Here is a 23,161-nt window from a genome sequence, read left to right as displayed (position 1 = left end):
GAGTGCTTCTCAGAGTTTGAAAGGATCTAAGAGACATATGCTGCCCATACTTTTGTTTCCGGTCAGAATATCCATTATGGTAAATTTGGAAAAGACAGGTAATTATATAAGAAAAATAACCCATAGTACTCCCATCTGACAAAAGGATGTATGATACTTCAGATAACTTCTCTTCATTATTTGTCTATACATTCAGCCTATTATCCAAATCTTCTTAATTGTTCCGAAATGTTCTACCACCTTAAACTTCATTGAACAACTTCCCCAAACTCTTTCCTCAACAAATTTCCCTTTTTTCTACAAATATATATGATTTTCCCACAGTTAAACAACAACCACCACAAAGCTTCCTTAAGACTGACCTTGCCAAACATCTTATCTTCACTGCCGTGCTTCTTGAAAATAACTTATGTTCTAGGTGTAACCTCCCCATCACACACTCACTCTTAACACTTGACACTCTGACTTTTGGTCTCTGATCCTATTTCCAAACTAAAAGAGCTTCTTTCTCCTAACCTTTCTGGATTCTCTTCGGCTCTGATGATCCCTTCTTAAAGGCCTGATGTGGTCCTTACGACAATCTACTCTTTTTTTAAGTTTACCATAGGGAGCAACTTCCTGCCTGTTTCTCTTAACTTTTTCATGACTTCTCTTCCCTATTGGCTTGATGAGGAGAGTAAGAAGTGAGGAGAGAATGGCAGACTCGGTTGACAGAAAGTTTGCAGTTTCTCTGTTTCCACTTAATTGACTTTGCGTTTCTAGGCAATATTAATACATAGTTAATTACTAATTAACCTATATCTAATTGGTATTCCAGATTTTAGCACACACTTACGAGGAAGCATAAATTTTGAACTGTTTAGTCTATTTGCATGTATAGTGTCTGAAATTAATACCTTTCAAATTGATGTAGCTCTTTAAAGATTTATTTACAAATTGAAAAAGAAATTTATTAGTTCAGTATGTTAACAATTTATTCCATTATTTTAAGCTAATATAATAAATATTATTGAATTCAATATACAATATGTTATAATGTACTATGTAAGAGTTAATAAAATAACTGTCGTTGTGGAGTTCCTGCTTTAACTGTGACATGAACACCTACTTCGATCACTTGTCACGTGACTGGATCTCCTTAAAAACTCTACAGCATTCAAAAATAAATTCTCTAGAAACAAGGGCACCTCATTTCATTTAAAAGGGAATCCAAATCTTCCTGAGTATCCTCCTGCCATTTTCTTTACTTTCCATAGATTCTTATATATTTGGCTTTGAAAACTGCAATTTAAATGGTTTTACTTAAAAATGAGACTGGCTTCAAAAGCATAGACCAGAAAAATTAGTGATCTTGGTCTTCCGAGTTAGTCTCCCTTCCCCTGTGAGAAGCATGTCTAGATTTATCCACATCCATTCTCCCTAACCCTTGATAAAGATAGCAATAGAAGCTCCTTGATTTTACCACGTGTTGACAAGGTCCCACACTGAATATAATTGAACCCAACCAAGAAAACCTGAAATGAAAAGCTATTTTAGCCAGAAGAATCAAAAATCAAATAAGCCCAGATTTTTGAAAATTTAAAGTGGAACATACAGAGAATCCCTAGCTAACAAATTTGGACTTGACACCTATATACGAAATGGTTTATGTCTACACAAATTTCAATCGAAAGGGAATAGTTCTGCAGCAGCAAGTTAAGAGTCTATCTTCCTTTGCTTAATGTGCAGCACATTGAATCTTTATTGCACTATTAGAATAGGCAACATCCATGCCAAGATTTAATTAAAGCTTAAATATTTGAAGGGGTGGTGATAATTTGTCTCTAATCAAAAATTTACCTGTTTTGGGATCAATAGAGAAATAAGGTTGTCCCTGAAGAATGCTGTAAACGACTCTGGCACTGCTTCCATAGGTCGGGTCGTCTGCATCCGTGGCCTTGACCTGGAGCACATAGGCACCTGGAAAATGAGACAATATGACTCTAGCATCTTTTTTTTACAGAGCTCAAGGTCATGTCTGTCATCTGCTGGCTCCACTTTCCTTTGGAATTTCGCATTCCTCAATGATTCTGTGAGTATATGATGTCACTGAGAATATTTAACTATTATAACCAAAATGTTGGGCAGATATTAGCCATTAGTGCAAATGATACATATTTTAAATATCTATTTTTAGAGCTGTGTCCATTTCCAGTACCTAGATCATTGAACTGGAAGTCATCATGATAGCTTTATTGATTTGCACACCAAAGAAAACATGACACTGCTTACATTAGCTCATCCGCTTTAATTCTATGATTAGGATATCAATAGAGAAGCTAAAAGGTTTAAAGGCTTACTGAAATTTAGAGGGTGTTAAGTAATTTGCAATTGCAATTTAAAAATCAACAACAACATATGGCGTTAGGAAGCCTAATTAAGGACCGAATATTTAGGAAATTCAGGAACTGAAAATAATATTAATTATAGTTACAGGAGCACCTCTATGCCTCATGACTGAATTAACTTAAGGGTTCATTGACATAGGAAAACACTGAAGGCAATGTAAATTATCTGTAGCTTTGCTAATTTTTTGACATTTGGTCATATTATTTATGTACTAGGAGAAGTTGAAGGGAGATTTGTTCCTGCATTTTTGTCTATGTATTCACAATCATAGTTAAGTCCTCCTCAAGGAGTTTTTAAGTGGGTATCTCTTCTTAATGTTATGTTCAAAATTACTATTCTGAGTTGAGAGTAAAGTAAAATTAAAAGTGTCAGATGATATAAATAAAATAAATATGTCAGTAGATACTGTAACGGTAGCATCTTCTGGTAGTCAGAAGAAAATCTTTACTAAGCATAAAGGAGTGGTTTGTACATCCAAAGTTAGACAATGGACAGAACATCTTCATCTCTTGGAGGCATTCACAGTAACTGCTTGCTTTTGGGAAAGCAAGATTACTCCTTTCCTTTCAGTTACTTCTTCAGGCTTTTTTCTTCAGGCAGTACAAAATTGGAAGAAACTAAATCTTTAAGGTTTGCTCTAAAAGCTAAGAGAATGAATTATCTTGTTACCTTTATTTTTTTAATAAATAAAGTGTTAGAATGGTGAAAAAATAAGAAATGATAACTTTCAGTAGATATTTAATGCCAAATGCTTTATTTTAAGATGCTTTGGTGAATTCCAGCTATATCAACATATGAAAAATATGCTTTATTACAGCAGCCTTTCCCAGGAAAGGAAACTTCTAAAAGGAAAGTAAGCAAACATTACTAGGATGTCAAGAGTGATAACTGATATCATCGTCATCACTATCATCAATATGAGTACCATCATTAATAATTATTTGACAAATAGGCGTTGGGGACCTGTATTAAAGATTCATCAAAACTACATCCTCCTTAATGCTATAGGGATGAATAGTTTATCAGGAGTAAATTTCTCTCTTCTCTCTGCTCTTCCCCCTGGATCTTCACTATCCTTTCATCACACATGTGTTGTGTGGGCAAAGTCTACAAATATTAAATAATGCCCAAATTCTAGGCATAAATATTGCAGTCGAAAAGCTGTGGATTATTTAACTCTGAAGATACATTTGAAGAAAAAAGCATTTTATCTGCAAAAACTATTTTGTAGCAAACCAAATAAACTTTTACCTGACTCACACCATATGCTCAATGGGGAATACAGAGGCAAATAAAATAGTATCTTTCCTTTTACGTTTTTGTTGTTAATATTAATATGAACCTTCACTAAGTATGCAGGAAAATATTTTCTTACAAAAGTGGTATTGCATTCTTTATGTTCATTATTTTTTTCTTTAAAGCTCAATATTAAGAGAGCAAATTAAGAACCACTCCCATAAGTCATAGAAGCAGCAGATACGTGTTATTCAATTCCACTTTATGCAACTCGAAAGGATCAATGGATAGTAAGAATAACTGCACTTGTAGCATTTTTCTCCGGTTTCATCCAATACTATCAAAAATGATTGTTCAGGGGCCAGCCCCATGGCCTAGTGGTTAAGTTTGGCGTGCTCCTCTTCAGCGGCCCAATGTGCTGGCTTGGATCCTGGGTGCAGACCTGCACCACTTGTCAGCCATGCTGTAGTGGTGATCCATATATAAAATAGAAGAAGATTGGTACAGATGTTAACTCAGGGCTAATCTTCCTCAGCAAAAGGGAAAAAAAGACTGTTCACTCAGTTACAGTAGAGATTAACTCTGGTTTAGTGAAAAAACAGATTCCAATGTTAGTTATTAGAAAGTGCTTAGAGCTGCCTCAATAGATGTTTCCAAGAACACAGTTAAACACCATTATATCAGCTTGTTTTACCGGTTCTTTCATGAATTTCACCACACTAATGCAAAAGAGAGATTTCATATGCCCTTCATTAGGAAGACTCGGTTAATTGCCTGCAGCATGTAAATCTCCAGACTAACTTCCTCAGTGCTTGTATAGCACACCAGTTCCCGGCACTATTAAACACTAAATGCCCAAGAGTTGTGGTTGGGGACATGCTTAATGTGCAAGAAGGAAATAATATAATCAATGATGTTCACAAAACTGGTGTAGTCTTATGTAGCGGTCATTTTCAAATTTAGTCTCTTGTCACTCAAATCTAGGATGACAACATAATATCTCCAAACATTAAAGTGCGGAAAGAATGTAACTCACAGAGAAACCATTCCTTTATGAGCAGCTGGAGATGGAGTGCAGAATGGGCAATGGAAAGCATTGAATCACTTCAATTTTCCATGCAACACTGCTCTCATTAGTAGTAAATTAATTAGTGTAATTTTTAGTAAAGACCAAAGCTAATACTAAAAACGTTATTTTATAGTAATAGTAAAATTTATAGTAACTAGTAATAGTAAAATTCTGAATTTATAGCAATAGCAAAACTAAATTTTAAGCAGTCACTCAAAAGTGAATATATATAATATGTACTAATATCATATATGTGTATATATATAAATAATACAGCAAGAACAAATAAATTGATCATTGAGAGTTATGGCACCATCAGGAAGAAAGAACGAGCATTAGGAGAAGGCTATGTGATATAAAATGAAAACCAAACAGGGGTTTTGCTAAAACACTTAAAAATAACTGTGCATTATAGCTCGTATGAGAACCAATTTGGATATCATTTTTAGTACGCATATATGCATATATCAAAATGTATTTGAAAAATTAGTTCCATGTTAAATTCACAGTCACTATATGATGTGATCTCAATCTTTTGCCAACAAACATTCGTATCATCATAACATTTTGAATAAAAAACATATTAAACAGGGATACATTACCTACATGAATTAAATTAGTCAATATTTTCTCCCATTTATGTTGAAGACTAATTAAAGACATGGTGTTTGGCTTAGTAATCCCAGTTTGACAATCCCTACATATAATATTTTATATGGTTGGGCAATAGACCTACACAAACACAGAAAATCACACACACAAAAGAGTGATTTAACAGTTTTCTCAAAGTTATGAGCATGCATTCACCCATTCAGTCAGTTATTCGTTTAACAAATATTCAGACTTCCTATGATGTGCCAGGCACACTGTTCAGGGTACTAGCGAAACATCACGAGTGAAACTGAGAGGCCAAAATACTCTACGATACTATTCTATCTAGAGGGGAATTGGAGAGGGAATAATTTTTTTTGTTTTAAGATTTTGTTTTTTTCCTTTTTCTCCCCAAAGCCCCCCAGTACAGAGCTGTATATTCTTCATTGTGTTTCCTTCTAGTTGTGGCATGTGGGACGCTGCCTCAGAGTGGTTTGATGAGCAGTGCCATGTCCGTGCCCAGGATTCGAACCAACGAAACACTGGGCCGCTTGCAGTGAAGTGCGCAAACCTAACCACTTGGCCACGGGGCCAGCCCCAAAGAGAGGGAATAAATTTTAAAATAAACAAATATATAGACAGAGAGAGAGAGAGACAGATGATATCCCATTGTGATGAGCGCTAAGGAATAAAATATGACAGTGTAAGGAGTGACAAGGTAAGGGACTTTTTCATATGATGATCAGGAAAAGCAATTTTGAGAAAACTCATTTATGTGGAGACATGAATGAAGTGAGAGGTAAGAGGTTTTTTTTTTTTTTTTTATGAAAGCTCATGCCACGCAAAGGTAACTGTAGATACAAAATGGTCTTGAGGCAAGGGCTGTTGGAAGTGTTGAGGGGAACCTCAAGGAAATCAGAACCCCCTTCCCTGTGGATTGAAAAGCAGATGGGATAGAGAGGTGGTGGAGAAGCCACTGTTTTTAAGCGACCGTTAGGACTCTTTCAGAGTTTAGCTACCCCTCCAACATGCATCTATCTTGTTATAACTACCTATCTATCTTCTTACCTACTAATCTGTATTTCATTTTCATGAAAGAGAATGGAACTATTCACATTCTGGAACCCTACTTCACTCATTAAATAATAAATTGGGGAGGCATGTTATAAAAGCACATAAGTATTATTAAAATAATAAATATTATTAAATAATAAACACACATAATCATCTGTAATTAATCTCTTTTAGTGGACACTCTGTTTAAAGGATTTTGGGGTTTTTTTCCTATGACTGACAATTTTACAAATTGGTAAATTCCTACCATTGAGATAGCTGGGTCCAAAAGCATATGAATTCAGCATGTTGATATATATTGTCAAGATGTGACTACCTAGAGATTGTACTAATTTACATTCTTGCCAACAGAGTCTGTTTTCCAGTTTTCTCACCAGCATTCATTGTTCTTATTTTGATTTTGTAGATTAGGAGTGAATTTAGCACCGTACGTTGATTGGTCATTTTTATTTTGTGTGTATGTGTATAAACTCTACTCAGATTCTTAACCCATTTTATTTTCATAGCTTGTATCTATCTGTCAATCTACCTATTGAAAGTATATTTACTAGCTTATTTTGACTTAGTTTGTAGTCACTTTTTTCATTTTATGATCATTTTAAGTGGTTTTCTTTTATATGTATATGTTTATGTGTGTGTGCCTGCATATATACTTATCTCAAAAGTACTATTCTATAACTGTGTTTGATGAGATTAGGTGCTTTGCATTATCCCTTCTTCCTGAATTCTGTTCAATGAGCATGTGGGTTCTGGAGCCAGGAGCAGGCAAGCCAGTTTGCTTTTGTAATACAGCCACACATGGCCTACTTTTCCTTGTAGGTGTGTCATGTGATAGTTGTGCTTTCTTTATTTGGTTTCATTAAGATCAATATTATCAAGACAGGGATGACTTTTAGAAATAATCTGGCTCAATGTCTGCATTTTACCGTAGAAGAATTGAAGCCCAGGAGTGTTAAAATCATTCTTATTAATACTAACGACATTCTCACACAAAATGTCAGAGAGGTGGGAGTAGAACTGAGCTCTAATAACTCATGTTTTCAGATAAAGTAGGCATTAATTTATTGATTCATTCGTGTCTTCTTTTAATCAACAAATGTTCAGTGGTACCCACCATTCACCAGGTACTATTCTCAACATAGAATAAAAAGCATTGTGGTATATAATTATTTATTATATCAAATGCCACTTTCAGCATGACAGATTTATAGTCTATTCAATTTTTTGCATTTAGGGTATTACATAAACAAACTTCCTAGAAATACATTGAAAATACAAGTGGATTATATTTAATTTATGGGCTCTATAAAATTTTTTTTAATTTCCCAGATGTATAAGGGTGTATTCAATCTACCAATTGAATACATCCTTTGCTTTTTATCACCCCTGCAACTGTCTCAGCTGGTTTGCATCCTCACTCTCACAGTTGTAAAGCTAAAAAGCATCTTAATTTCTTCCTCCTCCAGCTACTTTTACGTAGGGGCATCAGCATCATTGTCCCATAGCACAAGATTGATCTTGTTACTCTCCTTCATTAAAAAAAAACAAAAGTCAAAATTAAAAACAAAAAACCTCTAATAGGTTTCTATTTCTATGGAAAGAAAAATCATCTAAACTCATTGACTTACTATGAACAGCATGAGATGAATGGGTTTCAAATGTCCCTCTCAGATTGGTTTCTGACTGTGCTGCCAGAGCCCCCATGCTGTGACTGCATTTACTTATTTACTGTTTATTTGAGGCTCTTTCTTGTCTCTGCTACTGGAGGACATTCTCCTACAGCAACTGGAGAATCCTGCTCATCCTTGATGTCCCAGCTCCACTGTCGCTTCTGTGAATTCTCTTTCTTCTGCCCCTAGGCAGATATAATACGTCCCCTCCTGTGTACTGCCATGAGTCTTAGTACATTTTGGTTTGTCAGAAAACTCAGTACATTGTATGTTCTTCTCATGGACTACAAATCTTTTGCATCAACTGCCCTTTCATATTCATTCTTTGTACATCCAGTGTCTGTTATGAAGTAAGTCCAAATAAACGTTTATTGGCTGGATACTTATGGTACTGATAGATATACACACAAAAGACACAAATAGTATACACACAATATTCTAAATGGGTGACCTGGCAGCTGGTCATGGCCTTTAGAGTCTTGTCTTAATATTAAATTGGGAGATTAATTTGCCTTGAATTTCTAATGTATATCACTGTTCTCCCTCAAGAAGCAGAACCAAAAATGAGTGACATTACATTTAAAAATGACATAAGCAAGATTTAGCCACAACGAGGAATGCAAACCCCAGAAGAATTAATATCAATTTCTGTACTGAATAATGTTAACCCTTTTCAGGACTGGTGCATAAACAGGAAAACAGAGAGAAATTTCAGGGTGCATGTTTTCTTTTTGCTTTTGCCTTATGAATACATTACGTTATAAATAAGAAATAATACAGTTAGAGTTAGAAAGGCATAGAGCAATAAATACACAGAAATTTCTTTTCAGATAGAATTGGAAAATAAGTGTACATTTCATTATATAAAGAAGACATTAAGCAGCAGGAAAATGTGAAGCAGAAACGGTTACAGAATTAAGTCAGATAGAGTGTGTGTGTGCATGTGTGTGTGTGTGTACACACATGTGTATGAGACCCTACAAAGGGAAAGGATATTATAAGACATTGAAACACAGGTCTGCTAAAACAGAGTTTAATTACAAAATAAAATTAATCATAGATGCACAGCAGGTGATTTAGTCTTTAACTGGATCTTTAATCAATTTTACATTAGATTTCACTGCACCGCTCATGAACGCATGGCTCTTAGCTTCCTTCTGTGAATTCTCGTCCTATATTTGCCCCTTAAAGTTGTAAATAGCTCTTCTGTCCTCTGTATCTTCAACAGGAACTGCATATAAGGCATTTACAAGAATTATTAAGAACACCAATTCCTGGGCCCCCATCAGAAAGTCTAATTTAGTCGTTCTTGTGTGTGCCAGGTATCAGAAATTTTTAAAATCTCTGCAGATGACTCTGATGAATAGCTGGGGCTGAGGAGCCCAGTCCTACACAAGTCCCCTAGAAGATTTCTTCAATCAGGAAAGGCTGCATTGCATGCCATTGTGACTGCCATCTTTGTCTCGGAGACTTAGTGCCTAAGTTTGAATCCTAGATCAACCACTGGCCAACTGTGTGACCTCAAGCAAATTACTTAACCTCTCTGTTTTAATTTCCTCATATGCAGGAAAAAAATGGAACCCATTATTTAGCAGTATTAAATGAGTTAATATGTATAAAGAAATTATAATAGAGTTTTCTAGCATATGCTAAGTGTATATAAAATGAAATATATACACACTCCCTTTGTGTTCTCCTGTGCATCACAAATAAGGTGACAATTCCCAAATGTGTAACACTGGCATGATTCTTGTCCTCAAGTCTCACATCTTAATATTCAAATACTGATCTGGATTTTATCTCCTGTGTGGTAGAAAAATGCAATTTTGTGATGTGCATTTAAAATACATTAAAATGCAAACAAGTAGACTATGATGATATTAGACCACTTTCTCAGACACCCAAGAAAGAAGAGTTTGGATACCTGTTAAATCTGCCTGGAACAACCAGAACTTTCAAAGATTAGAAAAAAGCATATGTCATAAAAATCCCCCAGAGCAGAAGCTGTGCCCCCTTGAACTGTACTTCCGGATCAGAGCAGGCACTTTGTTTTTTCTCCACCCTCCACTCCCACTCTGCTGGGCCTGGCTTCAGAGTATCCTGTGACACACCTAATATTGTAATGTCAATCTATGATGTTTTCAGTCCAAGGACTAAGGTTATTAAATTTTCCTCCTAGAGATGTCCTAAGTATTTTAGACTATACATATTTACGTCTTATGATTCAAATGTACTTTGATGGATATGTGAATCCATTTTTATGAGCACTTTCTCCGTTGGGTGCCAAGAATTCTGTACCATGAACACCAATATGAATTCTAATGCCGGCTCTCAGTGACACATCCTGAGCTCTGATTTCTGTGGTGGTACAGTGTTGCCTCCTTTCTGCCTAAAGTTATTTGGATATTATTTCACAGATGCTGCGAGAAAATTCCATAGAAATCAAGATGAAATATATGAGCTTGGATTTCATTCACTCAGTGGCTCTCAGTGATAATTCAGTAAGCTTTGTCTTTTTTCTGTGTAACATTATATTCTTAAGGGATAAAAAAATCATTTTCTATTCAAATGAATTTGGCTAAGGTGTTAAGGACCAGTCGATGTGATTAATTAATTTAATACACACCTTACTCTTCTAAAATTATTTGTTTCTCTTTGAATGAATGATTCTGCCATTTTAAGTGTGAGAAAGATCCATCTACCTACCTATCTAGCCATCCATTCACTCATTCATCAATCCATCCATCCATCCATCCACCATCTATTCATTTTCCTATTATGTATCTAACTATCTTCCCACCCATTTATCTTTCTGTCTATTTTTAGGGAAAGGAAAAGTACGATTGTATATATGTGTGTGTGTGTGTGTGTAAACCAGAAGTATTGAATCCTAGAACCAGCTCTGTAATTAAATAGACATACGACTTTTGTAAATTATTCCAATTCTATAAGGACAATAATGTAATTTTAGTGGACAGTGTAGTAATCCCTCCCAAAATACTAATCCCACCTAATCTTAAAACTGTCCATATACATATTCACATATCGCTATCTCCCTCCCACTTCTGTGTGTGTTAGGATAAGCCTAACTCCCGTGAAGGCATTTGGCTCGAGTCTAAACTAACAAACAAGCCTTTTTTTCTGACTAATAGTGATTGGTTAAGGAGTGTAAATGTAACCCATTTCAAGCCAATAAAACCAGAGATGTGTTTGCTGAGATCTTCTAAGAGATGTCCTCTCCTTTGCTCTGAATGCTATTTTGCAGATGTCTGGAACAGCTATAGCCATTTCAACACCATGGGGGAAATGTGACAAGAGACAGTCACACACAAGAGGCTACAAAGTTAGGAATCCCAGGAAAGGAAATGGTAAATTTTGATCGACCCTGCCTGAAGCTCAACCTCCAAGCACACTGATGATTTGAGACCATAAATCTCATTTTGTGCGAGATTTTATACTTTAAGTTGGACTGGAATTTTCTATTACTTCCAAATTAACAAAATTTGGCAAATCACTTAAACACTCCCAGCTTCTGTTATGTCAAATTGAAAATGGAAGTATAAATAGATGGGACCTCATGGAACTCATTTATGAGTTAATGCATGTAAATTACTTAGCATAATAAGTGGCACATGGGGAGCCGACATCTAAATGATTGTTGTTAAAATTCTTCAACTTTATAACAAAGGGCTAAGATTTCCTTGTTTCCTTCTAATTCTGGTAACTTGTTCAACAAATTGAATCAGAATCCAATCTTACATATCTTCAAAATAACTTTCCCATTACTGCAGATTAATCTTTTGGTTACAGGATTTTGAACATATCACTGCTCTGTCTAAATCCTCCAGTGATGTGCCAGGAATCGTTACGTGCAGTCTGATCTCCTTCAAGCCTGCTTGCAGTCTGCTATCCAGCTGCTTTTTCATTCTAGAATTTAACTCCTCACTTTCTCCAAATGTCCTCTTGGGGAAATTTGTTTTATCTGCTATCCAACAAAAATTAGTGCTCTGCCAATTAATTCTGGGTAACAACTGTGAGCCTTTCATCTAAGAACTGAAAACATATATCTGAATTCCAGAAAGGCTTTGTAAAGTATAAATTAAGCAACATATGTAAATTACCTCCTTCTGGTTTCTTCCACTATTGCCTTGTCCCCAGCCACTTCCTGTAATCCAGTCTACCACTGGAAGCACTACAAATTCACTCATTGGTACACTTTCACAGAATATTTCCATCAGCTCCTTTCCTTGATTGAAATTTTGCTTTCCCCTGAGCCTAGCACTCCCCAGAGTGCATGTTAAGCCCACAGCTGCATTCCTTCAGCTTTCCAATACTGCTTCTGATTAACCGATCTTTCCTGCCAAGAGTGAAGGTGCTCCTCATGTCTACCTGCCTTCTTCAGGGGCATTTAACTGGTTTATACCAATCTCTTTCTTCACGTTACCTCCAACTATGGTCGGTTTCCTCAACATCATTTATTCTTGGCTCTCCCCATTCTGTGATCATAATTTCTTAGTTTTCTTTATGGCCGCCTTTTCCTCTCCCTGTTCTTTGAAGGTTCATGGTCCCCAAGTTCTGTCTCTCACTCTATATGCCTAGCTCTACAATCTCACCCATATTTGCCCCTAGGTGCTAGTGACTAGACCATCGCTTATATTTTCCAGTTGCTTAAAAAACAAAACCACAAGTAAATTAGACCAAGACACAGTCAATTTCTTGGTTACATTCTAAACTTTTTTTTTAATCACTTATTGTTTACAACCAGTCCAGTATCCTTCATTGACTAAGCATTGCTAAAATATGTCTGTCTTCCTCACTCTGCCATTACTTTTCTTCAAAATTTTACTGATTCTTACCTGGATTATGGTGTTATAATATTTAATAATATCCCTGTTTCCTGTCATAATCACCTACCATCCACCTTGTATACATGAAACCACATTTGCTTTCCAAAAATGCAAATTTGATTTTGTCCTCAGCACTATCTCTAACGTCTTTGTGAATCTGTCTCTACCTGCATTTCCAGGTTCATCTCTCACCACACTTTCTGCCTCCTTTCTGCTTCCTCAATACAATATTACTTCCCTAAGACATAGTGCTACTTCATATCCTGCTCTTTATAGATTCTGTTGTGGATATCAGAAATGTCCTCTTCAGCCCAGGTGAACTTCAGCCCAAATTAAAGATTGGCCTCAATATCTCCTCTTCCAGAAACTCATTTCCATGTGTTCACAGAGCATTTTCTTTTCACATCTCTCATGTTTCCACTAGGTAGCAAGCACAACGTACAAAGTGAAGACTGTTTATAGCTCTTTTTGAAATCTCAGTACCTACCATGGAGCTTGGTACATAATAGTTACTTAATACATGCCTCTTGAATAAGTAAATTTAAAAAAATGAGTTTGGTTTAGAAAATAATTTTGATTAGCCGATGTTAGTATTTTACAAGAAAGCCTTTATTATATCTCTTGACTCAAGCAAAAGGCTCAACGTTCTCTCTTGTCAACTGTTATGACAGTGATGCTGCTTTGCTGGCTGTTACAGAAATCAAAGGAGCAGCTTCAAATCAAAAGTGTCTTGAGAACTCAGTAGGAGTGGCAAAACAATACAAGAAATCAGTTACTAGAATGTTGCTAATCCTGAGACGTCAAGCCCTGCTAAATCTACAGAAGAGTATACAATTCTATTCCCAGTTTCAAGGAAGAAAATGAACTTTTGTAAAAGCGAGGACTATATTGAGATCATATGTGTGGAACATTCCTTACAAAAAGCTAGAATTTGTTACGGTAGGTGACGTAAACTGGAATCACCTGATCTTACTTGATTATTTTGCAAACTCAAAGACATGATGATGTCACAGGACTTTCAATATTTGCAAAAGTGCTCCAAAATCCACATAGATAATGATAGAAAGAGTGACTAGCTACAAAGTAGCAATAATTGTAACCATTACTGTTTAAATATTCATAGCTAATAGAGAAGGGTGTGTTATTTGTGTGTAAGTCCTATGATGTAATATTAAGGCTCTGTTCCTTTTGTATTGCTTTGGTTAAATGTTGCAATGATTTAGCCTTGGATTTGGGTTTTAGTAATTGTTACAGAAATAAGAGACTTGGAAACCTACTTGTTTTTCTATATTCATTGTAACCCAATTCATCAGGGCAGAAATGCACCGTAACTAAACAAAATTTAAACTGTACTAAATTTCATATGCCTTCTGATTCAAATTCTTCCAGTTGATGAGCAAATGACAATGGTTAAGTCAATTAATCTGATCTCAGTTTCTTCATCTATAAAATGGGAGGATTCGACTAGATGCTTTTGGATTCCACTATTCAAACACGCTGTGATGCTAGGCAAAAAAGCCTGATTAAATTGACACTTGATAGGTTAAACTTTGATAGATTTATCCATCTTCATTTCACTTCATAAACATTTCTCACTTGAGAACGGAACCTAAGATTTGAATTTGAAGGAGCTCTTATATAGTTATTCTCGTAGTGATGTACATTTTCATTTATAAAAAGCTTTACAAGTTGGACATAAGTTCTAAAACTCATAAAAAAGAAAAATTACATATGTATTATTACTACCTTATGGGACAGTGATCTGTTTATTAACCACTTTGAACTTTTCAGAGTAGCACATAAAAAGAAATTAAAAACCATTATATCACTAAGCTATAATTTAATGTATACTATATGGAACATTGAACTTAACCTAGTACTTGTACAGTAGATGCAGATATCTTGAAGGAATTCCTGTTATTTAAAGCAATGACACACGTATAGATGCTACTTTAAATATATGTTGGATAACAAATATAGAATTAACTATGCCATTATTTCCAAATGAAAGATATATTTCTTAATTATTTTATGATTCCATTATTTATCATGAACCTTCTCCCATTATACTAAAACTATTTTTTTCAATATTTTGATGAATATATCATTACATGGAATTTTTCATATGTAGTATTTTTTAAAAATTTTTCAAGTTGTAAGCCAGTCATAAAATAGCACAGATTAAAAGATAAAAGGGGATTAAAAGTCTAAGAGAGAATGTTATAGCTAGATGGGATTACCCATGAATTTCTTTTATGACCCAGCTGAGAGAGAAAAGAGACCAAATGAAAAGTAGACAGACAGCAGGAGACAATGCTTCAGGAGCACGAGTGTTCAGCGTATTAAAGTCATGAATTCTATTCATATTTGATTTAAAAGGTAGATTGAAAACTTGGCGAAGGGCAGTTTTGCCTGCTATAATTACAAATTATGTGTCAGTGGTATTAAAAAAGAAGATATAGGAAGATAAATTTCAGGAAAGAGTTTGATGTCCTTGCTCGTAAAGATTTAGCAGCTGGCCAAAAGTCCACCTGGCTAACCAGAGTCCTTAATGCATTCTGGGGCTGAGATTCAGGTCCAAGTTCTCCTCTTATTCCTTTAGAGCACTGGCCCTGGGGCCACATTCAGCAGAAAGTTCCTTAAAGGTTTTGGATAGGAGTTTGGTCTGTTCCCCAAATCCTACACAACTGAGTAGTTATGACTCAAGCAAAGTCATATTTCCTGAGGTTTCCCCTACTGTCTTTTCTATAGATTCTGATGGTTTTCTTCCACTGGAGTCGGGTCCAAGAGTGTGGCTTCCTTCTAGTCTGTGACTTCAGGGCATTAAACTAGGACTTGTCTGTCCATGGGGGATCATCCTCCCACTAGGCTGCTCTACACATATTGCTTTTTGTTTCATAATTTTTTTCTTTTTTGCCATGATACTTCCTTATCCACAGGCATCCACTTCCTACAGACTCTAAGTATTAGAAAATAGGGTTGCAGTGGACTCTATCTCTTAGGATTTTCTGAGTGAGAAGGCTTCAGGGTCTCAGGGCTTCCATCTCTTAGTTCTGAAGGATGAGATTTTGAGATTTTGCACCAAAGTGCAGATTTGAGTCTTCCATAATTTCCAGAACACAGAAACACAGGAATCCCAACCCACTTATCTAGTAACTGGCTCTAAAGATATACATTGAACACCAGGTATCTTCAGTACCCTCTGGGGAGAAAAAAATGCCCGTAGTTTTTCCTTTATAGGGCACCAATTAAATGACCATTGTCGTGGCAGCTAACACTACACTATGCACTGAAAATAAAAGAATAAAAAAGAAACAAAAACAGAAGAAAACTCTGCCCTTAAAAAATAGTATTCAAAGAACTTAAGTTCATTTTATATGATTTCTTTGGGACACTCAAAAAATTATTCTCATCTGACACCCTCTTCTTTCCCAAAAAGGGTTGGAGTATACCAATTAATATATATAAAACCAATGCAATGTATCAAATATTGCAGAAAATATTTTATATGTATTATTACATTTAATGCTTGAAACAATTCTACCTTCTATAATTAGCTCCATTTTTCCTAATGATAAATTACACTTAGTAAACTGTGGAGCTGGGAAAATTCAGGCAGTTGACAACAAAGCCTTTGTCCACAGCCACTACCCTGGACCACCTTCAGGGAACACAGGAGCTCTTTGTAAAGTGACTAAGCTGTTCCATTCTGTTTGGGCATACTTGGTACAATTTTTTTTTTTTTAATCTGGAATTGAGCTTTTAGAAACACACTGCTTGCTTTAAGGTTTATTCCCCCTCTACTATATTTTGAAATCAGGAAGTTTGATGCCTGCAGCTTTGTCCCTCTTTGTCAAGCTTATTTTGCCTATTCTGAGAGTTTTGTAATTCTATATGAATTTTAATATTGTTTTTCCTATTTCTGTAAAAACTGCAAGCTTTAGATCACTTTGGGTAGTATGCACATTTTAACAATATTAAATCTTCCAAACCATGAACACGGGATGTCTTTCCATTTATTTGTGTCTTCTTTAATTTCTTTCATCACTAAGTTGTAGTTTTCAATGTACCTCCACCTTTAATAAGTTTACTAAAAGTAACATCAAATTTTACTGTAAGTTGGATTATTTTCTTACTTTCTTTTTTGAATAGTTTGTTCTTAGTGATAGAAATGAAACTCATTTTTGTATGTTGATTTTGTATCCTGTAATTTTACTAAGTTGATTTATTAATTCTTTCTTGTGGTGTCTTTAGGGTTTTCTACATATGAGATCATGTCATCCGCAAAGATAAATAATTTTACTTCTTCCTTTCAGCTATAAATGCCTTTATTTCTTTTTTTACCTGTTTGCTCTGGCTAGCACTTCCAGTACTAAGCTGAATAGAAGTGGGTGAGAGTGGGCATCCTTGCCTTCTTCCTGATCTTAAAGGAAAAGCTTTCCACCATTGAGTATGATGTTATTTGTGGACTGTTCAAATATGGTCTTTATTATATTGAGGTAAATTTCTTCTCTATCTAGTTTGTTGAGTTTTTATCATTAAAAAGTGTAGAATTCTGTCAAGTGCTTTTTTTTTTTTTTTGCTTCTATTGAGATGAGTATGTAATTTTTATCCTTCATTCTGTTAATGTGGTGTATCACATTAATTGATTTGGATATGTTGAACCATCCTTATATCCCAGGGCTAAATATATAGACAATTGGAACAGAATAGAGAGCTGAGAAATAAATGCATGCATATGTGTTCAACTAATCTTTGACAGGGGAGCCAAACATACACAATAGGGAAATGATAATCTCTTTAACAAACTGTGCTGAGAAAACTGGATATCCACATGCAAAATAAATAAATTGGACTCATCTTATTCCATACACAAAAACCAGCTCAAAATGGATTAAACAATAAACATAAGACCTAAAACTGTAAAACTTCTAGAAGAAAACATAGGGTAAATCTTCATAACATTGGTTTTGGCAATGATTTATTGGATATGACACCAAAACCACAAGCAACAAAAGCAAAAATAGATAAGTGGGGCTATATAAAGCTAAAAAGCTTCTGCAAAGCAAAGGAAATAATCAACGGAGTAAAAAGGCAATTTACAGAATGAGAAAAAAGATTTGCAAACCATTTATCTGATTAGAAATTATTATCCAAAATATATAAGGAACTCCTACAACTCAATAGCAAAAGAAGAACTGCAAACAATCCTATTATAAAATGGGCAAAGGACTTGAATAGACATTTCTCCAAAGAATACATACAAATAGGCTACAGTTATATGAAAAGATGCTCAATATCACTATCATCAGGAAAATTTAAATCAAAACCAAAATGAGATATCACTTCAAACCTGTTAGGATGGCTATTATCAAAAGAAAAAAGAAAGATAAGTGCAGGAGAAGATGAGAAATTGAAATGCCTGTGCACTGTTGATAGGGATGTAAAATGATGCAGCTGCTGTGGAAGACAGTACGGAGATTCCTCAAAAAATTAACAACAGAACTATCACAGGATTGAATAATCCCACTTCTCTTGGGAATAATCCCACATCTGAAAGAAAGGAAGCCAGATTCTCCAAAGGATGTCCACACTGACATGTTCATTGCAACATTATTCACAATAGGCAAGATATGGAAACAACCTAAATGCCCATTGACAGATGAATGGATGAAGAAAATGTGGTACACACTTACGATGGAATAATATTCAGGCTTTTTTAAAAAAGAAGGAAATCCTACCATATGCAACACCGTGGAGGAACCTGAAGGACATTATGCTGGGTGAAATAAACCAGTCGCAGAAGGACAAATGCTGCATGATTCCATTTACATGAGGTATTTAAAAAGTCAAACTCATCGAAACAGAGTAGAATGGTGGTTTCCATGGACTGGGGGAAGGGGAAAATGGGGTGCTGCTGTTCAGTGAGTAAACAGTTTCAGTTATACGAGATGCACAAATTCTTGAGATATGGTATACAACACTGTGCCTATAGCTAACAAGACTATATTGTGAACTTAAAAATTTGTTAAGAGGATAGATGTCATGTATGTTAAGTGTTCTTACCACAATAAAAAAAGAATTACACTTCTCTCTTTTTTTAATTCAAGTAGTCAAATAGTCTATTTTGTTAAATTTGGCATTATTGTTAAGTTTTAGTTTGATACTAAATGGTTAGTAATGGATCTGTAACTACATATAACATAAAGTTTCAAATTAACTGAATACTTAGAGGGTGAATAAGAAATTTTCAAAGTAATTACACACATCTAAGATTAAATAGAAATAATGGGCATTGAGGCTTGGATGTTTTTCTTTTAATTTTATTATTTGAAAGTCTAGCCCCACTGTAGCCCATAGGTTCACATTCAGAAAAGTGGGGGAAATTGATCTTGTATCCAGGCCCTGCCTTTAGATGCATTTTGATACTTCATGATTTATTGATTTGGAAACTCAAGATAAATAATAAGTGTCTTATACTGAAAATAGATTACAAAGCAACATTTGCAAAATTATATCAAACAGTATTGCAAATATTTAATTAAGAAGCAATGCCCAGGTTTCAGCACTACATTTTTAGCACAAGTTACTGTCAGTGAATTTCTTCGTTCATGCCACAATAAATCGGGCTCTGATGCATCACGCTGATGCGCCCATTACTGGAAATCATGTTTTGTCCGAATTTATTCTTAGGTTAAGATGTTCATGATATATATGTAATTTGCTTTATTGCTACACACTCACACAGACACATGCAAAGATCATGGAAAGCAATTGCGGAAATTATTAAAAAGACGTATTATTATTATTTTATCAGTATTTTCAATTGAATTTTTAATGAGAAAAACACAAGTTATCAGAACCAGAAGTAGATTGGCTATACTGCTCTCACATTTTGGCGGGTGTCTGTGTGTTTCCATTTATGCTGCTACTACATTGAATTGCTAATCTTTTCATAGTGCTATATTAGGTGATCTTCTTAGGTTTCATTTTTTAAACATATTCACCAAATATTTGCAACTACCCTATATGGTAATAACTTATTATAATAGGCTCTGTTATAAGCACTTCCCTTATACTATTGCATTTAATCTTCACAACAACACCATGAGAAAGACACTATCACTACTTTTTGCAGGTGAGGAGACTAAAGCAATGAGGCTCTATGTCATTTGCCCAAGGTCAGACAACTAAGAACTAGTTGATGATTCAGTTGGTTTGATTCCTCAGCCACTGTTCTCAATCTCCACACCACACAGTCTGTTAGTTTCCATCAAAATGGTTATCTGCCAATTGAATTGGGTGGCTGGTAGCATAACTTTTAGCTTCATAATGTTTCACTCTTTCAATAAAAGATCCATGCAAGCTCGCCATGTATGGTTAAACACACTTGTATATGGCAAACTTGAACCTATGACCTGGAAAATATAATTTTATATTTCACTACTCCTAATTACAGTTGCATCTCAGTATAAGCCTTATATATTGATTTATATGTATGAAGTATAAATATATTCTAGGCTACTAAAGAATAGCATCTTATAGCTAAAAGCAATCACCCTTAGCCCATTTATTACATTTTCTTTTTATAAATGTATTTGGCTTTTACAGAGTTTTAATTAACTTTATTCTTTACACTATTTCTCATTACTATGTCATCAGTGCTTTCCAAACACTCATTAATATCAGGGTGTTATTAAGTCTCTATTTCTTTTTTTTTAAAGATTGGCACCTGAGCTAACAATTGTTGCCAATCTTTTTTTTTTTTTTTTCTGCTTTATCTCCCCCAAATCCCCCATGGTACATAGTTGTATATCTTAGTTGCAGGTCCTTCTAGTTGTGGCATGTGTGCCGCCACCTCAATGTGGCCTGACGAGGGGTGCCATGTCCGGGCCCGGGATCCGAACGGGCGAAACCCTGGGCTGCCGCAGTGGAGCACGCGAACTTAACCACTCGGCCTCGGGGGCCGGCCCTCTATTTTTTTTAGTTCCTCCTCATGGTCGTCCATCAACCTGCTTTCCTTCACTGCTTTGCTGGATGGATACCTCTGATCTCTCCAGGTCATGTTTAACTCTTTCTGGGTTTAGTCCCTTATTTTTGAAGAAGTAACTCCTAGTATAATTTCCAAAAGTGCACTGGGAATGTATATTGTATGCGCACTTCCTTGAATCTATCCTTGGAGTAGATTTCTTCATTTGGATTGATCGTTCTTGGTTGGAAATCATCTTTCCTTGTAACATAAAATCCATTGCTTCATTAACTCCTAGCATTCATCATATTGCTTTTGAGAAACCTAATTCTTCATTTAAAGTGAATTGTTTTATTTGCTTTTTCTCCTTTTTCGTTTTTATTTTTTTAATATTTCTTTCCCCCCTCTGAAATTTTGGTAATTTCTGTTCATCTTTGGCATTCTGGTATTTAAAATGAAGTTTATCTCTTTTTTTCATTTGTTCATTGGGTGAAAATTTTCAGTCTATACCTCCTATCCACAGGTTTGTGAAATTGTACTATTTGTGAAATGTACTATTTCTTGCATAATTGTCTAACATTCATTCTCTCAGTCTTCTCTTTCTGGATCTATTAGTCTTATATTCTCTTGGTTGATGATTTTTGTTATTCCTGTTTTACATTTTAAAAAATATGACACTTTGCTCTGCTTCTTTGGAAAATACCTCATCTATTCTTAAATGTGTCTTCAAATATTACGTATAAGTGTTTAATCTCTAATTACTCCATTTTCTAAGATTTATTGTTTTATTATACGTATAATTGTGACTTGAATTTCTGTGGATGTTGATGAAAGTGAGAAGTATTATTATTGATCTCTTATTACTAATTGACCTTTCTCATTCAAGATCATTATTTTTTCTCTTTTCTGTGTTTTATCTTGTTGTTTGCCTCAAATGTATGATGGTCTTTGGTTTTTGACTTATCCTTTAAGACGGAACAATAAAATCTTTTTGAGAGTTCTGTGTATGTGGTCAGAATTTGTTTATTTAGGGCAGAGCCTTCTAACAATATGCCATGGACCAATGGTGTGCTGTGAAGGTGTTACAGGTTTGTCAAGAGATTAATTGCCTCTGCCCATGAAGCAGCAAGCCAATAGTTGTGGCCATTAGAGTTGGGAGCCAATAGCCTTTGGTCAATTTCCTCTAGTGTTCTATGCAAATTCTCTTATATCTACATGTGTTATGACATGACAATATCAGTATTTTACTAATATCAGTACTCATGTGATCAAATGTGATATGAAAAGTGGTAGAAAGTTCTTAGGATTTTCAGGATTTGTGTACTGATTGACTTGATTCATTTTATTCTTTATTTTTTTCTAGACTCGACAATATCTGAGCAGACTTTCTGTTGTTCTCTATCTTTATCTCCCCACTTTAGAATTTCTCCTGATGATAATTCTTTGAGTCTCCTTCATTTACCCATTCATCCACCTCTTACTGAGTGGAATTTTAGACACTATTTGATATGGTGAATATAGTATTTAAGCATGATGCTTATCATATCTGATAGAGACGGAAAAAATAAATACATAACCATAATATAAAAATATACTAAATTTAATATTATGAGAAAATAGCTGAAGAAGAAATTCACCCCTTTGGTTCCTGTCTCACTATGGAGGAACATTGCCACTCCAATCATGGGGCCCGCTAGTCTCTGAAGACATTCCCCTCCCTGTCGCCGCCGGCTTTTGTAAAGCTGTAGTTGCCTGCACCTGTAAAGAGACAGGCCAACATAGCCTTTTTTGAGCTTATCTTTTCAAAGAAAAATATTCCCAGTAATATGCTCTGAAGCTAGATTCCAGAAGCTGCTTTTACAGAAGTAATGTGAAACAAAGTATTATACCTAAAGAAGGCTCTTCCTAGGCTGTGTATTCACATGTGTGCGGCCTTGATAACACATGTCGTTGATATCCTGAATGCTGAACAAAATCAAGAAGAAGTGCTCTTTTGCACTCTAGACATCACAAAAAATATATGTATGTGTTTTTTCTTTCCCTCTGCTGTAGGAAGTAACCATATCTGTAAAAGCAATAATACACTGTTTCTCTGTATAGATGATTAAGAATGCTGCCTTTGCCTAAAACTCTTTTTGTGCTAGCATCAGAGGTCAAAGTTGCTTTTCTTAGCATATCAGTTACCTCACCACTGGCAAGGTTTGACTTTTATTGCCTACAGAATGAGGTAAAGTATCAGGTGTAGTCTAAGACACTTCCTCTTATAATACAAACTATATTTGACAAACAAAATATAAATCTCAAAGCTTCACTCTAC

At 35.1% G+C, this 23,161-nt stretch overlaps 1 protein-coding gene across 3 annotated transcripts in view; it reads right to left on the bottom strand.

The window, feature by feature from the left end:
• Positions 1–23,161, bottom strand: part of CDH12 (cadherin 12) — a 935,429-nt gene that overhangs the window by 92,621 nt on the left and 819,647 nt on the right. For all 3 annotated transcript variants that reach the window (XM_070519843.1, XM_070519842.1, XM_014827976.3), the window contains one exon: positions 1,840–1,959. In XM_070519843.1, coding sequence (XP_070375944.1) covers positions 1,840–1,959 — 120 coding nt within the window. The remainder of the gene's footprint in view (positions 1–1,839; positions 1,960–23,161) is intronic.

The sequence above is a fragment of the Equus asinus genome, chromosome 10 (assembly GCF_041296235.1).
Source record: "Equus asinus isolate D_3611 breed Donkey chromosome 10, EquAss-T2T_v2, whole genome shotgun sequence".
In the NCBI taxonomy this organism is placed as follows: domain Eukaryota; kingdom Metazoa; phylum Chordata; class Mammalia; order Perissodactyla; family Equidae; genus Equus; species Equus asinus.
This window is presented reverse-complemented; position numbering and strand designations above follow the sequence as displayed.